At 38.9% G+C, this 18,035-nt stretch overlaps 1 protein-coding gene across 7 annotated transcripts in view; it reads left to right on the forward strand.

Annotated features, from left to right (window-relative positions):
• INPP4B (inositol polyphosphate-4-phosphatase type II B) overlaps window positions 1–18,035 on the forward strand; it is an 853,196-nt gene that overhangs the window by 463,592 nt on the left and 371,569 nt on the right. For 3 of the 7 annotated variants that reach the window (XM_086346584.1, XM_086346591.1, XM_086346583.1), the window contains exons 6-7: window positions 4,269–4,387; window positions 6,421–6,537. In XM_086346584.1, the coding sequence (XP_086202710.1) occupies window positions 4,269–4,387; window positions 6,421–6,537 (236 nt within the window). Of the gene's footprint in view, window positions 1–3,899; window positions 4,119–4,268; window positions 4,388–6,420; window positions 6,538–18,035 lie in introns of those variants that run through there. The other 4 variants (XM_086346588.1, XM_086346585.1, XM_086346589.1 and 1 more) reach the window with 2 other exon arrangements.

An 18,035-nucleotide genomic window follows, 5' to 3' on the forward strand; every position in this document is an offset into this window, starting at 1 on the left:
AACAGACTTGACGTGATTTAAAAATGATGACCGAATGAAACAAAGTGGATATTTTATAAAAACACATGCACACAAACAAACAAACAGTATTTTGGGGTGGACAGACTATTAATCCAACAAGAACCCAGAAACCCTTGCCCTTTAGCTTCAGGATTCTTGGATAGTAGAGAAATCATAGGAGCAATAGATGATCTGAACTTTCTCTCTAAGAACCTAAGCAGTAGCTTAAGCATGTAGACTGGGGTTGGCAACTTCTGGTCCTTAGGCCAAATTTAGTCACAGATCTATGGATTTAACTTACACAGTGACTGGAATTTCAAGCTTTGGACAAATCCTCAAATGAAGCCACAGTGGGCTTTTATTTCTTCGGGCAATGGATTTGGATGGAGGGCCCTGCTTTTGACACAGCATAGGTTTCCTGTTGCTTGCTGCCTAGCCCTCTCCAGAGATACTGAAGTGCCCTTTGTTTTTATCACTACGCCTCTACCGAGGATTCCCTTCCAGCAGAGTGAGAGCTGTCTGGGCCCTGTAAAAACCTGAGCTGGAGACGCCTGTGAGTGTCTCACTCACCAGCACAGACAGTGGGAACTGCAGCCTCACGTTGCCAGTCTCTATAGCCAAATTAACAGGAAGAATAGTCACTCCTAGTTCTTTTATTTATTTTTTTTTCTAAAGAAAAGTTTAAAAGGGTAAGTTTCTTTTTAAAAAAATAATCACTGCTTTCATATGATTTTTCCTCCCTTTACTTTAAAAAATAAAACAGTTAATTCAGTGGGCACAAGCACATTATATTTTAAACATTTTGGACTCTGAGAATGCTTTTAAATAGTCTGGACCAAAACAAAGCCAGTAAAAAGGTAGAAATAAAAGTAAAAATCTAATGATGAATGAATGATGGCAGAGAGGTATTTACTTGTTGCTTACCCTTTGGTTCAAGAATTCTTATATAAAACAAAACGAATGAAGTAGAACTCCAGAGTGTTCTTTGAGTCCTGTGAAATGAGGAAGGCCATTTATGCAGGTCACTCCCTCCTAGAGTAGAGTTTTGTGTGGGTAATGGGTAGTATGCTAAGTGTGGCTGGAAAAATAATATGACATTTTTTGATTTCTAAAACCAGATTTTTCAGGCTTCTTTAGTGGGTACTGAAAAGTTACTAGGCAGATTATTCTTTACAGTGATCCAATGAGTAACACCTTGGTGAAGCAATTCAACCGCTCATCATTTATCACCCTGCCAGTGGGATAGTTTCAGCCTGTTTGGATCCATAGCGTGTATGGGTTTCACTTTGTGAAATGCAATGACTCAGGTACTGGTTTGATACTTACAAAGAAATATTGGACCTAGTGAGAGCTTTTAAGGAGTGGTCTGAATGTAACTGAGTCGATAAAAACCATTTACAGAAGAATAAAATACTAAGTATTGGTAAATATTGGTATTGATATTTGTAAATGTTAGTATAATGATATTATAAGTAAACTTCATTTCATATAGAAAAGTCCATTCATAAAAAGGACCTAATTTATTCCTTACCTCCACCCCAAGAAACAGATGAAGAAACTGAGCCTCTAAGATTTTGTAACTTAATGGCATATAAGTAGAAAATGAGGAATTTGGGAATACAGCTCAGAAATTCTAACCGATCTCAGGGTCTTCCCCTGATATCTTGCCTCCTAAGATTAGGGAACAGTAAAATCTCTGGTCTGTTGGGAAGGAAAAGATATGAACAGTCAGGATGTGACTTTTAGTTGCTTTGTAGACCATATTTTAGATTTAAAATATAAAGAAATACAAAGTGCAATTGAGGTTATTTTCACTTCATCAGTATTGGAGGTCTGACAATTGGGTTTGATAATTCCGTCAAATCGGGTTTGACACAACATTTGAGTTTAATGGAGATTGTTTTTCTTTAAGAGTCAGTCTGAGAGGTTCTCTGATAAAATTGAGAACAGTCTGTCACTTCTGAGAACTAACCACATCCCACAATCAAGTCTGATAAAAAATCAGAAAAGAAGTAACTTATTTTGAGCAAATGTGATAAGTCCATAAGGTAGAGATGAAGCTACCAGCAGGACGTGGACAAAATGCATGTGTTTGGAACAAACTGGCTCCAGCTTCAAAATCTATGGACAGACATATGTCAGTACCAGTGAATGAAGAGAGAGCTGTACACGGTGAACAGAAAGCCAGGAGAATGAGCAATAAACATTCATTAGGCAAGTAGAGGAAATGATCAAAATAACCACCAAAGAACAGTAAAGTCTTAATCTATCTTTTTTTTTTCCTTCCGGTGATATGTTGACATTATTGAAACCTTGCATCAGTATTTTCTAAAACTAGATCTCTTGGGTTAGACAATAAAGAATTATGGTAGTCGCTCTCCCCAAAAGAGGTCCCATTGTGCGAGAAAGGAATTCAGTATGCCAAGAAAAGAAATGGAACTGTTGGGGTATGATGTAAGAAAACTATGAGAGAGTTTTAGTGTTGTAAATGTGAGTGCTTAATGTTTCTAAGCCTCCAATTCTTAGTACATAAAACTTAAATAATAATTCAAAGCATCATTCTGAGAAATAAAGAGATAATTGGCAAAAAGACTCAAAACTAGTGATGGCTAAATAAACTGTGGCTACTATTTTTCCACACATGCTTTCCTAAGCTTTCTTGTATGGTTAGAGGCATATAGTTTAAATAAGGAAAAAAATATAATAAAAATACCGTGCAGGATTTAAAGGATCTCAAAGTTTATCAAGAAGTTAAGAAGTTAAATAATTTGCCCAGCATTGCTTAGCTAGTAGAACTAGCTGAAAACCAGCTCTGTTTCATTCCAAAACTCCTACTTTTTCCCTCTGTCCCATCTGCTTCTGTAAATGAGCTAATTTGTAAGCAAAGAAAAGGTGATAATTACATTTATAATTTCCTTTGCTTTCAAGTTTAAGCCCTAGTACCTCTGGCCTAGCGAATGAAGGTCTTGTGTACTGCTGAAGAGTAATCATGTAATTTAAATACTTGTGTCCTTCCCTCTTTTTTTCTTGCAATGGTCAGAGGTGTGAGGTGTGGATACTATAGAGCTCAGCACATGCTCCCCATGAATCCAGCACTGGGGGCTACTTCTCAGTCCCAACCCCAGTGTCAGCCTGCTCCCAGCCACCAGCTCAGCCTAATTTGAACCTTCTCCTCTAGTGAAGGGGTGGTTCAGATGGTAAAGAATCTGCCTGCAATGTGGGAGAGCCAGGGTTGGATCCCTAGGTAGGGAAGATCCCCTAGAGAAGGGTATGGCTACCTATCCCAGTGTTCGCGCCTGGAGAATTCTTTGGACAGAGGAGCCTGGGGGGGGGCTAAGGTCTGTGAGGTAGCAAAGAGTCCAACAGGACTGAGTGACTAACACTTTATCTAGAGGGGACACTTTGCATGATACTTAACGATCCAAACGCAGGTAGTAAAGTTACTGTTTCAAAGCCAGAAAGGGAAACACCTGAGGAGATAATGGATTTTCTGAAAAGGAATATGTTCTGGACTTTTCTTCCCCAAATTGTGGGAATGATATGTGGGTGGAGAAAATATTCAAGTAAATATGGTATGGTGAGGAACCTCTGTAATATGAGCCTGGTATCTCAAGGGAAAGGTCTTACTGGGTCTGTGGCCCCAGGAAAGAATTAACCCATCCTGTTTCCACATTTCTGCCTCCCAGGCTTGGATAGAATCTGGACAGAGGAGCTATTAACCCCTCTTCTTCCTCCTCTGCCCTGTGCCTCAGTCTTGTGTGCACTGAAAGGCAAACACCCGGCCCTGACTAGGACTGCAAGAGCGAACAGATAGTGACTAGATAGGTAAATACCAAGTGCGCCTTCTCACAAGTGAACTAATCCAGCCAGTGTCAATAAGGAGCAGCGTAGAGTTTCCCGGATGTGGCCCCAGTGCGTTTACTTAGTCTAGGGGTGTGAGTTAAGGTCGGGGTTTAATGACTAATTAAAGTCACTCAAAGTCTCTGAGCCGTGTGTGCACAGTCACACAGGACAGTGAGGATCCCGGGGCAGTGGAGACTCGCAAGAGCTGCGAGTGTGGCCAGTGGAAATGAATTCTCAGCTCAGCTCCGCAGCACGTGACTTCCTATTTCTGTAAGGTACTTCCAAGGGACTTCCTCTAAAATCTGCCCAGAACTCCCAGAAGATTTCATTCAGCGCCGACGCTAAGGTTCCTTCCAACCCGGGACAGAACTTTTCTCTGAGACACGGTGTTAGTTTCTTTTCTCTTTCTGCTTTGCCATCGGCAGCATGCAAGGATCTCGTGGCTCCTGTCCGTGATCGGAAGCTGAATACACTGGTCCAGATCTCAGTAATCCACCCCGCGGAGCAGGGTCTGACAAGATACTCCAGCACCGAAATTGTTGAGGTGAGCGTGCTGTGTGCCTGCTTTACTCTATCTCTAGGTCGCTGTCTGGATTTGAGCAAACAAATGAATTACCTTAGATCCTGGCCGACAGCTGTGCTGAGTTACTGTCCTCTGTCATTTAGGAACGCATACCTGCGTTTACTAAGCATGCATTTGTAACTGACCAGGATAAACGAATGGGGAAAGAACTTGCCCTTTTTAAAAAAAATTTATAAAAGAGCTTATTTTTCTTTAGTAAGTAAAAGGAAAATCCCCACTTTGAATCTTTGAATAGAGTACTAAGTAGAGAAAAACTATATATAAAATTTTAATTAAATGGAATGAGCATATCTTTGCAGGGAAAAAAGAGAGTTGTAAATTACCTAGAGATGTTTAAAACTGTTTTTGCCCTTCTCATTTTTTCCCGTTTTCTTCAGACTGTCTGTGGAAACTTCGTATTCTCTGCCTTTCGTGTGTGTCTTTTAAAGTATGGTGCTTTTCAAAGAAAGGTAGATGATTAATTGGAGACACTGTAATGTTTCTAGGCAAAAGGTGTAAATATTACTCATCCGATGAGAGATTTCCTATTTACATTTATTGTTGCTTATATAACATTCAAAATGTGTTGGGAGGAAACTTGTTATTGTGTTGGATCAGATTCAAAAGAGGAAGTGTTTCCCTTTTGATTATTTTGTTCTCATCACACGTATTTCACAGCCTTACTGAATGAGGGCTACTTAGTCTCTGGCATTAAAGAAAGTGTCCTCTAAACTCCAAGCTTCACTTTTCTTAGGCTTGGGAGTCCTGTCTATTTTGAAGGTGGAGTTTCTCTGCAGGAGTTTAAGTCGTCTACTCCAGACCAGGCTTGCTAACTGCCGTTGGTGGAATAGATGATTCAGACAAAACTCCACACATTTCACCAATGGGAGTGACCAGATCGTACACGTAGCCCTGAATCTGTCCTTGGGAAACTTTCGGTTGCAATGCTGGTATCATTTGTAGTTGTTACATTTGTAGTTAAAGTTGTGGTTGAATAAGCAAAAATAATCTTTTTCATTCGAAGACAACCAAAATTGGAAAATAGTTCATTTATATGAAAACTATTTTCAAGCATTATCCCAACTTCATTGTTTTAAAAATATTGTCAAGATTTAAAATAAATTGTGTATGTTGACACATTGATTTGAATATATATAGCTGTTGTTGATTTTTTTATTCATGTGTGTTCTGCACAGCATCTAACACTGTGCCAAGCCAAAAGCAGTATTAGTTAAATAAAAGGAAGAAAGAATGAATGAATAAATGAAAACTTCAGCTTCCAGAAACTTCCATAAACAACTGGCTTACAGAGCTCTAGCAAACATCTCCATGATATTCAGCACTGTGCATATTTAAATATAGATGCAAAATTTAATGTTGGATGTCAGCTCTCTAAAAATGAATTCTGAGGCATGGAAATACTCTGTGCACTGCATCCTGAGATAGTAATTTCATAGCCCCAAATCCATCATATTTAGTTTCTTTCATTAGTTTTCAAATCAGTCTGAGAAAAAAAAAATACAGCTGAACATCTAAAAACAAATGAATGCTATCAGAGTGTGGCTTTCAGTTGAATCATTACAGAAAGGAAATACATGGACAGCGTAAGATTAGCAAGTGGTTGAGAAAAGAGCTTCTTTTTAGTTTGATCAGTCAATATCTCAAGTTATTTGCATAAGTCACAGGTTATATCCATTAAATGTATGCTAAATGTAATGACTGCTGACCGTAACAATGGTTCTGCATGTAATGAAAATGAATTGTTTTTCAAGATTCTTAGCAGCTCTGCCAGGGATGCAGGGCATTTACTATCTACAGCTCTATCAGTACTCTGGGGCCCTGGGCCACGTTGTTGCCCATGGGTCTTCTTTGGCAATTCAGATCTCTCTTCTAATAGAATCATTTCCTAGAAAAACAAACAGACCCAGACACTGTGCATTCTCATGTGTCACCACAGGCTGCCAACTGCAGTTGCTGCCTTATTGAATCAAAGTTGTCTGCTTATGCTGTTACAGGGAACAAGAGACCCACTGTTCTTGACTGGTGTCACATTCCCATCTGAGTATCCCATCTATGAGGAGACCAAAATAAAGCTAACAGTCTATGATGTCAAGGATAAGTCTCATGACACCGTAAGTACTTGAACTTAATTTCTTTCTTTGGGAAAAGAAACAGGCTTTTCCAAACTGTCGGATTTGTGATGTAACTGGCATTTTTCAAAGAGGTGCTTTGTGCTGTGTTTATGCTTGTCTTATGTTTATGGTTTGCTGGGATTTTTTTTTTTTTTTTAATTCTTTTGGCTTCCTGCCACACTGGCAATTGGTTAGGAGCAAAAGCTTTCAGAACAGTTTTTTCTTCTTTTTCAGGGAGGCTGGCTTGATGTGTTAGTTTATATTTTGTTGTTGCTGCTTTAAGTGTTGTTGAAGAAGTAACATTGTGGGCAGAAAGCAAATGGAAGAGATTAAATAATACGTCAAAACTTTCTAACATTGCCATTATTCTAAAATGAGATTGATAGTGTTCTGCTTTCACAATCTATTATTTTATGCGTAACCCTAACTCCCTCTATTCTTCTGATGTTGTTCGTGGCACGAAAGTAAACAGAGGAGGAAGTAACTGTCAGCACTAGGCAGAATTGGCCTCCTTACAGGAAGGTCATGTCAGGTCCTGATGGTCTTTTGTTCTAGGTTCTCTAGTTTTCCTACAGGGCCTGAATTTTCCTCCTCTTGAATCAGTGGGTTCAAATGAGACCATTAGGTACCCAGGCACTGTCACCGAAGGCCACTCTGAAAATTTCAGGACAGGAGAGAATGCTGTCTGTAGGTATTAGGAAGGGGATGGTTTAACGGGAGCCCTCTTCTTTAAATCTTTTCTATGAGAATGAGTGTTTATCTGTTTTCAAGGCTTGGAAGTAGGGAGCCGTGGGAGTATTGATGATCCACAATGAAATATAAGTCAGGAAACACTCTGAAGGCAGGTAGACCAGTAGGTTCTGGGAGCATTCTGCTTGAAGCTGACAGGTGCTGCTGGGCTTGGAGAGTCACTCGTAAATGGTTGAGGGGAAGTGCAGCTTTCATTTCTGCCCTCACTAGGCATTTCTGTCTTGCTTATGAGTCTTTCGTTCTTTACCACAAAGTATATAGCATAGGTAGATGGCGGGGATATGTCATAGAGAAAAAAATTCTGTCTTGAAATGTCTTTCTACTCATCTTAGACCTAGAAAAGTTCATGTCTTTAAATATGCAGAAGAAATGCCCAGTGAAATGCACAGCACGTGCGTGGTAAAGAAACAGTGATGGCGGTCAGGGAGAGTTGTCAAGGCAGACTGTCTGGTTCCCGTTCTGCTCACTAGCTTTGTGACTCTGGGAGAGTTGATCCTCATTTCTCTTTACCTGGGGGAGCAGTGTTGTAGAGATTAAATAAGTTAATGTATGTAAAATATGTAGAAGAACAACCACTACAGAGCAGTAATTGCAAGCTTAATTGCTGTAGTTATTGTTTTGGCTGCTGTCTCGTGTTTCTCATAAATAGTAAAAATCAAATAAAGGAATATTAACCAAAGTTTTATCCCATTTACTAACTGTGTTTTTCTAAGTAATCCTACATTTATTATTTCTGATCAAAAGAGAAAGATAAAAATATGTTAAGAGACAATCATTGGGGTTAAAGCTGGCAACTAAAAAGGTTTTGTTTTGAAGTTTTGTTCTTTTCTTTTCCCTTTCTATGCCCTTTCCTTGATTTTTGAAGTGACACAGAAAAGGAACAGAGTGTGATTGGGAGAGCTGGGCCAAAGATTACGCACAAAGCCTACAGCATGACTTTTTTTTTTTTTTTGTCTTCTGCCAAGGAGAGAGGGAAATGGGGGAACAAAAGCATAAAATTGGGGAAAAGGGGGATTTGGTTCAAATGAAAAGTAGGAAGAGGTGGCACAATTGTGCAGAGAAGTAATGAGCAGGGATGTGATCAGGGTGACGGGAAAGTAGAGCGGAAACTCTGGGATTTTATGTTTTTTCTGAGCACATGATCAAATTCAGTGCTCCCAAAGTCCCAAGGTGTAGACAGGGTGAAGAATATGGAAGGGTCAGAGGTATAGAAACACTATGCTACAGAGATGAAAATGTTGAGTTCTTGGGCTGGTTAAGTCCTTAGGAACAGCAGAGTTAGAAATATTAAATACCAAAGGTGTTTCTAGCCCCTTCACTCTGTCTCATTTAAAATGTTATGTATATTAATGCTCTAGGGATAGATAATTAGCTTACTCATTAAGTATGCTTTTTTTGGCTTTTATTCTGGAAACCTATTAATTAGAGTCTTTTAGAGATTTTCTTCCTTGATCTAGAGGTGTTATCACATAAAAGTATTGAATGAACTGGAATCCCTGCTGTGAAATAAGACTTGTGAAATTTGAACATACTTAAGAAATGCAGCCAGCTTTCATTTATGAAATGCTGTTAATTAAAGCATAACTTCTTCCTTAAAATAACTAACAATTAGTTCTAGTGATGGAAGTGTAAATAGAAACACAGTCCATTAATATGCTAATAGTCTCCATGTATGTATAATCTTTATCCTGGCACCTTTCCTCTTCTTTTTTTTTTTAATTGGAGTATAGTGGTGACACCCACCTGCCAATTCAGGAGACATAAGAGATGCTGGTTTGATCCCTGGGTCAGGAACATCTCCTGGAGGAGGGCATGGCAACCCACTCCAGTATTCTTGCCTGGAAAATCGCATGGATCGAGGAGCCTGGCAGGCTACCATCCCTAGGGTTGCAAAGAGTTGGACGTGATTGAAGAGACTTAGAATGCACGCATAGTTGATACAAAATGTTGTTAGTTTCTACTGTACAACAAAGTGAGTCTGTTTTATATATACACACACACACACACACACACACACACACACACACTCTTTGAGTTTGTTTTCTTTCCCTGTATAGGCCATTAGAGTATTGAGTAGAGTTCTTGTGTTGTACAGTAGGTCTTTATTATCTATTTTATACACAGTAGTGTATATATGACAATCTCAATCTCCCAATTTATCCCTCCACCCCTCTCCTCCATAACTTAAGTTTATTTTCCACATCTGTGTCTCTATTTCTGTTTTGTAAAAAAAAAAAAAAACTCATTTGTACTATTTTTTTAGATTCTGCATGTAAATGGTATCATATGGTATCTGTCTCTCTCTGTCTGAATTCACTCAGTGTGATAGCATCTAGGTCCATCCGTGTTGCTGCAGATGACATTATTTCATCTTTTAAATAGTTGGGGCCCTTTTTCTTATTTAAGTTTCTGTTGTTGTTCTTTGTTGTTTTATTATGGAAGTGAATACAGAATTGGAGAAGGTAGCAAGTGAATTTAAAGTACGGTTTAGATTAGGGGCATTTATGACCCTAAATGTCAGGATGACCAGACATCCTGGAATGTGAAGTCAAGTGGGCCTTAGGAAGCATCACTACAAACAAAGCTAGTGGAGGTGATGGAATTCTAGTTGAGCTCTTTCAAATCCTGAAAGATGATGCTGTGAAAGTGCTGCACTCAATATGCCAGCAAATTTGGAAAACTCAGCAGTGGCCACAGGACTGGAAAAGGTCAGTTTTCATTCCAATCCCAAAGAAAGGCAATGCCAAAAATGCTCAAACTACCGCACAATTGCACTCACCTCACACGCTAGTAAAGTAATGCTCAACATTCTCCAAGCCAGGCTTCAGCAATATGTGAACCGTGAACTTCCTGATGTTCAAGCTGGTTTTAGAAAAGGCAGAGAAACCAGAGGTCAAATTGCCAACATCCGCTGGGTCATAGAAAAAGCAAGAGAGTTCCAGAAAAATATCTATTTCTGCTTTATTGACTATGCCAAAGCCTTTGCCTGTGTGGATCACAATAAACTGTGGAAAATTCTGAAAGAGATGGGAATACCAGACCACCTGATCTGCCTCTTGAGAAATTTGTATGCAGGTCAGGAAGCAACAGTTAGAACTGGACATGGACCAACAGACTGGTTCCAAATGGGAAAAGGAGTTCGTCAAGGCTGTATATTGTCACCCTGCTTATTTAACTTCTATGCAGAGTACGTCATGAGAAATGCTGGACCGGAAGAAACACAAGCTGCAATCAAGATTGCTGGGAGAAATATCAATAACCTCAGATATGCAGATGACACCACCCTTATTGCAGAAAGTGAAGAGGAACTCAAAAGCCTCTTGATGAAAGTGAAAGTGGAGAATGAAAAAGTTGGCTTAAAGCTCAACATTCAGAAAACGAAGATCACGGCATCCGGTCCCACCACTTCATGGGAAATAGATGGAGAAACAGTGGAAACAGTGTCAGACTTTATTTTTCTGGGCTCCAAAATCACTGTAGATGGTGACTGCAGCCATGAAATTAAAAGACACTTACTCCTTGGAAGGAAAGTTATGACCAACCTAGATAGCATATTCAAAAGCAGAGACATTACTTTGCCAACAAAGGTTCGTCTAGTCAAGGCTATGGTTTTTCCTGTGGTCATGTATGGATGTGAGAGTTGGACTGTGAAGAAGGCTGAGTGCCGAAGAATTGATGCTTTTGAACTGTGGTGTTGGAGAAGACTCTTGAGAGTCCCTTGGACTGCAAGGAGATCTTACCAGTCCATTCTGAAGGAGATCAGCCCTGGGATTTCTTTGGAAGGAATGATGCTAAAGCTGAAACTCCAGTACTTTGGCCACCTCATGCGAAGAGTTGACTCATTGGAAAAGACTCTGATGCTGGGAGGGATTGGGGGCAGGAGGAAAAGGGGATGACAGAGGATGAGATGGCTGGATGGCATCACTGACTCGATGGACATGAGTCTGGGTGAACTCCGGGAGTTGGTGATGGACAGGGAGGCCTGGCGTGCTGCAATTCATAGGGTCGCAAAGAGTCAGACACGACTGAGCGACGGATCTGATCTGATGACCCTAAATATTTTAAGATCATAGTACTTTTAAGGGCTATGAAATGAGATTATGAATGTCTATGTATTTTGGAAAATCAACAAATAATGTGCATGTATTTAAAAGTTGGTTTAAATATTTGATTCCAGTAAACCACTCATCGTATTAGGACAGGACAATGAGATATTCTTTACTTGCTGAATATCAATTAATTGAGTCAGCTGACTGAATTCCTTGTCTTTTTCTATTGAATTCATTATTGCTTGGAATTAACCAAATAGACTTGTTACTTTACAATCTCATGTTTGTTTACATACATATTACTATTAGAAGTTTTTAAAGAGGTAATGACATTTTACCTGTGCCCTTGATGTGGCTATTATCCTAACAAGACCAAGTAGTTATAATTAATAACTACTTGGTCTTGTTAGGTTCTTTGAACATAAGATTATCTTTCATTATAACTTCAGCAGAAATGCAATCAGTCATTGTAAAGAATGAGAAGAGTCTGTTGATTCATAATGACTCTTGTTTTCTCCTGCCACATCCTTCATCCTTCCCATTCATATCAATCAGTCTCCCTCTGCAGCAGATGGATGGATAATGCTTGGCAGGTAGGGGCGCAGGGAAGGGGGAACATGAGTTCATTATTAGAATTAGAGTCACCTTTTTGATATTTGCCTTACCATAAGGAAATTATCTAGGGCTTCCTTGGTGGCTTAGCAGTAAAAAAAAAAAAAAAAAAAAAATCTGCCTGTCAGTGCAGGATATGTGGGTTTAATCCCTGGGTTGGGAAGATCCCCTGGAGAAGAAAATGGCAACCCACTCCAGGAGTCTTGCCTGGGAAATCCTGTAGACAGAGGAGCCTGGCGGGCTACAGTCCATGGAGTCCCAAAAGAATCAGACACGATTTAGTCACTAACACTCTTAAGGATTGAAATTGAAGCCCATGGCTAAAGTATGAGAGCCTAAGTTCTAACAGTGAAGTTGATGTCTTCTGGATGTATACTGGTTGTATGCTCTATTTTAGCAGTCTGCAAACTGAAACAAGACAGACAAAAGTGTTTTTAGCACATCATTTACAGTGTTCAGCCCTAGGGAATCAAGCTGGGAATCTGGGTCTTTCATAAGTTACAGCAAAACTCAGAAAGGAGAAATTTATGAATGAAAAGAATATCACCATTCAACTTTTCTCTCTTTCCCCTTTCTCCCAAGCAACACAGTGTTTTGGAAAGTACTGAACAAGGTTCTTTTAATTCCCAGCTGAGGACCTCCATCTTTCTATAAACACCTGATTAGGTCACAAAGCTGTTTTTGTCCATGGTAGAAATTTAAACTGCTAATGTATTTTGCAGGAGGGTCCATTGACTTCACTCCTTTTGCTCTAGAGTTACTAAATGTTTGCTTTCTCTCTAGATTGCTAGATGTTTAGCTTGTAGAACAGAGTCCCTGTTTAAGAGACACTGAACACGTCTCAGGTGAGGACATGTGTCCTAAGACTTTTTTTATCACCTTTCACTGACAACTCCCTATTTGTACCTTTCAAAAAATATGACCTTATCTAAATTGAATACTAATTTATTGTGTTTTGTGTGTTATATGTACAAATAAGTTTAGTTCTAGTACACTTCCCTAGGCAGAATTATCTAGTTCAGTTTTTATGTTTTTCAATGGAAAATAAAACCATTTTCTATTTAATATACTTTGACTTGGCTTGATTTTCTCCATTGGCTTCTTACAAGTTCTATGTCTAACTGTACTTATTGAGATAAAGTTTGTGGCTGTCCTTCTCTACCTGGAAGATATGGTGCACTGGGTAAGAAAAAAGAAATTAAGATTATTGACACTAAATATATACCAAGTGCTATGTTTAGTTTTTAGCTTCTTCCTTAAGCTCCATAAACTTCTTTGAGGGAAGTATCAGTATGTCCAGTTTAGAAGTGAAGAAATTGGGATTTTGAAAATATAAGTAGGTCAAGTCAAAGATGTAGATGATTCCATGCTACATTATGGAACATACATAGTTGATAGGATTTCTCCAGTTTTTCACTCCCACAATATGATACTTTTTACTTCAACTGATAACTTTAGAAGCATTCTTCATTTTGGAGCCTAAAATTTGATGGAGAAAAGAGTCAGTATTCAAATACAGGATTAAAAACTTATATCCAAACATTTTAAGCACTTAAGTACGTATAACTAACTGCAGATGCCTGGAAAACTTCTAATGGGGTAACAAGCTACTGTTCATGGAGAAAAAAGTAGTGCTATTGCTTGTTTTGAAATGCCTAGATTTGTGTCTCCAGAGAAGGCAATGGCACCCCACTCCAGTACTCTTGCCTGGAAAATCCCGTGGACTGAGGAGCGGGTGGGCTGCAGTCCATGGGGTCGCTAAGAGTCAGACACGACTGAGCGACTTCACTTTCACTCTTCACTTTCATGCATTGGAGAAGGAAATGGCAGCCCACTCCAGTGTTCTTGCCTGGAGAATCCCAGGGACAGGGAAGCCTGGTGGGCTGCCGTCTATGGGGTCGCACAGAGTCGGACATGACTGAAGCGACAGCAGCAGCAGCAGATTTGTGTCTCAGCTTTTGCTTTTGTCGCCCTAGCCTTGTTCTTTCCTTTTCTTTTATGGGTGCTGTGTGGTCTTCTCAACCTCTTCATTCACTCAGCCTTGGCCTTTTGGAATACCCACCTTTATGTTTTGTTTCATTTTTTTTTTTAGTGATTTAAAATAATTATTAATTAATTTATTTTTGGCTATGTTGGGTCTTATTTGTGGCACCCAGGCTCAGTACTTGCAGCACAGAGACTTAGCTGCCCCGTGGCATGTGGGATCTTCGCTCCCTGACCAGAGATTGAACCTGCACCCCCTGCTTTGGAAGGCAGATTCTTAATCACTGGACCAGCAGGGACAGCCTTCCCCTTAAGTTTGGCAGAGTTCACAAGAGGAGTTACCTATTCCTTATGAAAGTAAGCGTTCCAACATGTTGCCATCATTAATAAATACTTTTTCTTCCTTTCTGCCTGTTGATAAGTGGATTATATTTACAAAGAGCATATTTATATTTCACTGAAGTATAATTTACACATAATAAAATGGACAGACCTTAAGCATTCAGTTTGGTGAGTTTGACAATGCACATGTGGCCTTTACTCAAGGCAAGATGCAAAACTCATTCCACAAGCTTCCCTTGTATCCTTCTGCAGTTAGCTACCACCACCTCCCTGATCCTGAGGCAATCCCTTTCCTGTATCTACCAACATAGATTTGTTTTGCTTGTTAAAATGTTTGTGAATGAAATCACATAGTATGTGGTCTCTTGTATCTGGTGTTTTTTGCTCAGCATGTTTTTGAGATTCATTCATGTTCCTCAGTGAGTTGCTAACTGAATGATATTCTATTGTAGTGATATGCCACAATTTATTTATTCATTCTCATATTGATAGACATTTATTTGCTTCCAGCTTTTTAATAACAATGACGATGAACATTTGGGTGCAAGTATTTGCATGAACGTGGGCTTTTATTTTAAGAGGTAAATACTGAGGAGCATAATAGTTATATTGTGGGTCAGGTACATGTTTAACTTTTCTAGAAACTACTTTCAGAATTATTTGCAATTTTATTCTCCTACTGTTAGTAATGCATGAGAGTAATTACTAATTACTCTACCAACAATGGTGCTGTCAGTCTTTCACATAGCATTCTAGTGGAATGAAGTGGTAGCTCATTGTGGCCTTAATTTTCATTGTCCTGATGACTAATTATGCTGAGCACCTTTTCCTATGCTTATTGGCCACTCATCTTTTTTTTAAAAAGCACGAAGTTTCTGTTCAAGTCTTTTGCCTTTGTAAAAAAAAAAAAAGTTGGTTTTCTTTTTATTGTTGATTTTTAGAAATTCTTCGTATTTTGTGGATACAGGTGTTTTTGTTGAATATGTGTTACAGTTTTTTTGTTAGTCTTTGTCCTGCCTAATAATTACCTTGATGTATTTTTTCATCAGAAATTTAAAATCCTTATTAAGTCTGCTTTTTCAATGTTTTTGTTTATAGTAAGTGTGCTGCCCTAAGAAATCTCCCTAACCTCAGGCCAGGAGACTATTCTCCACTGTTTTCCTCCAAAATATTTTATAGTTCTAGCCTTTATATTTATAATAGGTTTAAGCTTTATCACAAATTATTTTTTGTAATAAATAGGAATAAGGTAAGGATGAAAGTTATTTTCTCCTATGTAGATACCTAGTTGTTTCAGCATTTATTAAAGATGCTTTTTTCTCCACTGAATTTAGTTGGTGCCTTGACTGGAAAGTCAGTGTCTGCTAATATGTGTGGGCCTGTTTCTGGATGCTCTGTTCTGTTCCATTGATCTATTTGTCTAGCTGTATGCCAATGACATGATTATTGTTGCTTCGTAGTAAGTCCTGAAATCTGGTAATTTAAATTCTTTATCATTACCAGCTTGTTGTTTTTATTGAAGTTGTTGTTTATGTCAATTCGAAAGCCTTTTATCTTTCCATGTAAATTTTATTACAGCTTGTCACTTGCATTAAAACACCTTTTGAGATTTTGATTTGAATTGTATTGAATACATAGATCAGTTTGGAGAAATGGAAAAGTGTTAGTCACTCAGTCATGTTTGACACTTTGTGACCTGATGGACTGTAGCCTGCCAGGCTTCACTGTCCATAGGATTCTCCTGGCAAAAATACTGGAGTGGGTTGCCATTCTCCAGGGATCTTCCCAACCCAGGGATTGAACCCAGGTCTCCTGCATTACAGGTGGATTCTTTACCGTCTGAGCCAACAGGGAAGTGGGGGAGAAATGGACATCTTAAAAATATTGACTCTATTGATCTATAACTATGGTATGGATATCATTCCATTTATTTGGGACTTTAAACTTGTATCAGCAATATATTTGTGCTCAGTATACAAGACATAATATTTTTAGACTTAGTTCTAGGTTTATGACTTTTATGATAAAATGATACAAGGTATCATTTTAAAAGTATAGTTTTAATTGTCATTTGCTAATAGGTAGAGATATAATCATTCCTATGTATTGACCTTGTATCCAAGGCTGCAGCCTTGTGAAATTCACATATTCTAAAGGATTTTTTTCATGGATTCTATAGAGTTTCGTAAAACACACAGTCATGTTATCTGTGAATAATGAAAGATTGGTGTTTCCCTTTCCAGTCATTGTGCGTTTTATCTTTCTCTGTTGTGCTAACTAGTTAAGACATTTAGTACAGTATTGATAGAGGTGGTAACAGTGGAAATCCTGGTTTTGTTCCCAGACTTAAGGGGAAAGTGTTTAATAAATCACCATTAAGTATGATATTGTCTTAAACTGTTAGTCGCTCAGTTGTGTCTGACTCTTTGCCACCCCATGGACTGTAGCCCTCCAGCCTCCCCTGTCCATTGAATTCTCCAGGCAAGAATACTAGAGTGGGTAGCCATTCCCTTCTTCAAGGGATCTTCCTGACCCAGGGATTGAACCTGCATCTCTTGCACTGAAGGTGGATTCTTTACTGTCTCAGCCACCAGGGAATTTGTTTCCAAACTTAAGGGGAAAGTGTTTAATAAATCACCATTAACTGTGATCTTAACTGTAGTTTATTCACAGATGCCTTTTTGTCAGATTGTGGAATTTCTCTTCTATCAATAATTTTCTGTGCGTTTTTATCATGAATGTATTGGATTGAGTCAATTTTTTTTTTCTTGGTGTGTGTGTTGAGATGCTGAAATATTTTTCTTATTCTGTTAGTGTAGTGGAATATTTAATTTTTGTATGTTAAACCAATCTTAGATTCCTGGAGCAATTTTTTTTTTTCTTTAATTCACTGTTCTATTTCTTTGCCAAACTTCATTCTAATAGGCTGGGGAATCCACCCTTGCCTTGGAGAAAGCTCTCTGTACTTTAGCACTGAATCTCTTTCTTTTTTCTTTTTAAAGATTTTTTGATGTGGACCATTTTTAAAATCTTTATTGGATTTGTTACAGTATTCCTCTGTCTTGTTTTGGCTCTTTGGCCGCGAGACATGTTGGATCTTAGCTCCCTGACCGGGAATTGAACCTGCATCCCCTGCATTGGAAGGCAAAGTCTTAATCACTGGACCACCAGGGAAGTCCCTCTGTCTGCTCTCTTCCCTCAGTCCGTCATTGGACTACCCTCCTGCATTATATGTCCCATGGGGAAAAGTAGGTGGATGGGTGAGACTCAGGCTGTGGCTAGGGCTCTTAGGGATTCAGATTTCTCATACCAGGTCACATGGGCTCATTAAAAGTTCAAGACAAGTTCAACTGGTTTCTATGGAAGATCTTATTTTTCCTGCCGCTCAGCTATCGGTGACACCAGCCCTGGACGTGACTTTCTCTATGAAAGGTCCCTCATCATCTGGATTTCATTTCATTTTGGTTTATTTATATCCTCGGTTTTCTGTTGCATTTAATAAAACCTCTGATTTAGTGACTTATCCGACTTCTCAGTGTAACAATGGGAGTGACAATCCTGCAACTTTTTGCATCTTAACCAGAAGCAGAAGTGCTGCTGGTTTAACTTCTTCCCATCCGCATTTAGGCTACTCTCCGTATATCTGCATTTCTACCTGTCTTTAATTTCCTCTTCTCTGTAGTTTACGTACCAAGTGCATTTCATTCTGTGCTGCTCTTTACATTGTTTTTCCTTTTCTCAAATATTCCAGTTCTTTCTTTG

This window comes from Bos grunniens, chromosome 17 (genome assembly GCF_055505025.1).
Source record: "Bos grunniens cultivar Pamir isolate PY7600 chromosome 17, Bosgru_T2T1.0, whole genome shotgun sequence".
Lineage (NCBI taxonomy): Eukaryota > Metazoa > Chordata > Mammalia > Artiodactyla > Bovidae > Bos > Bos grunniens.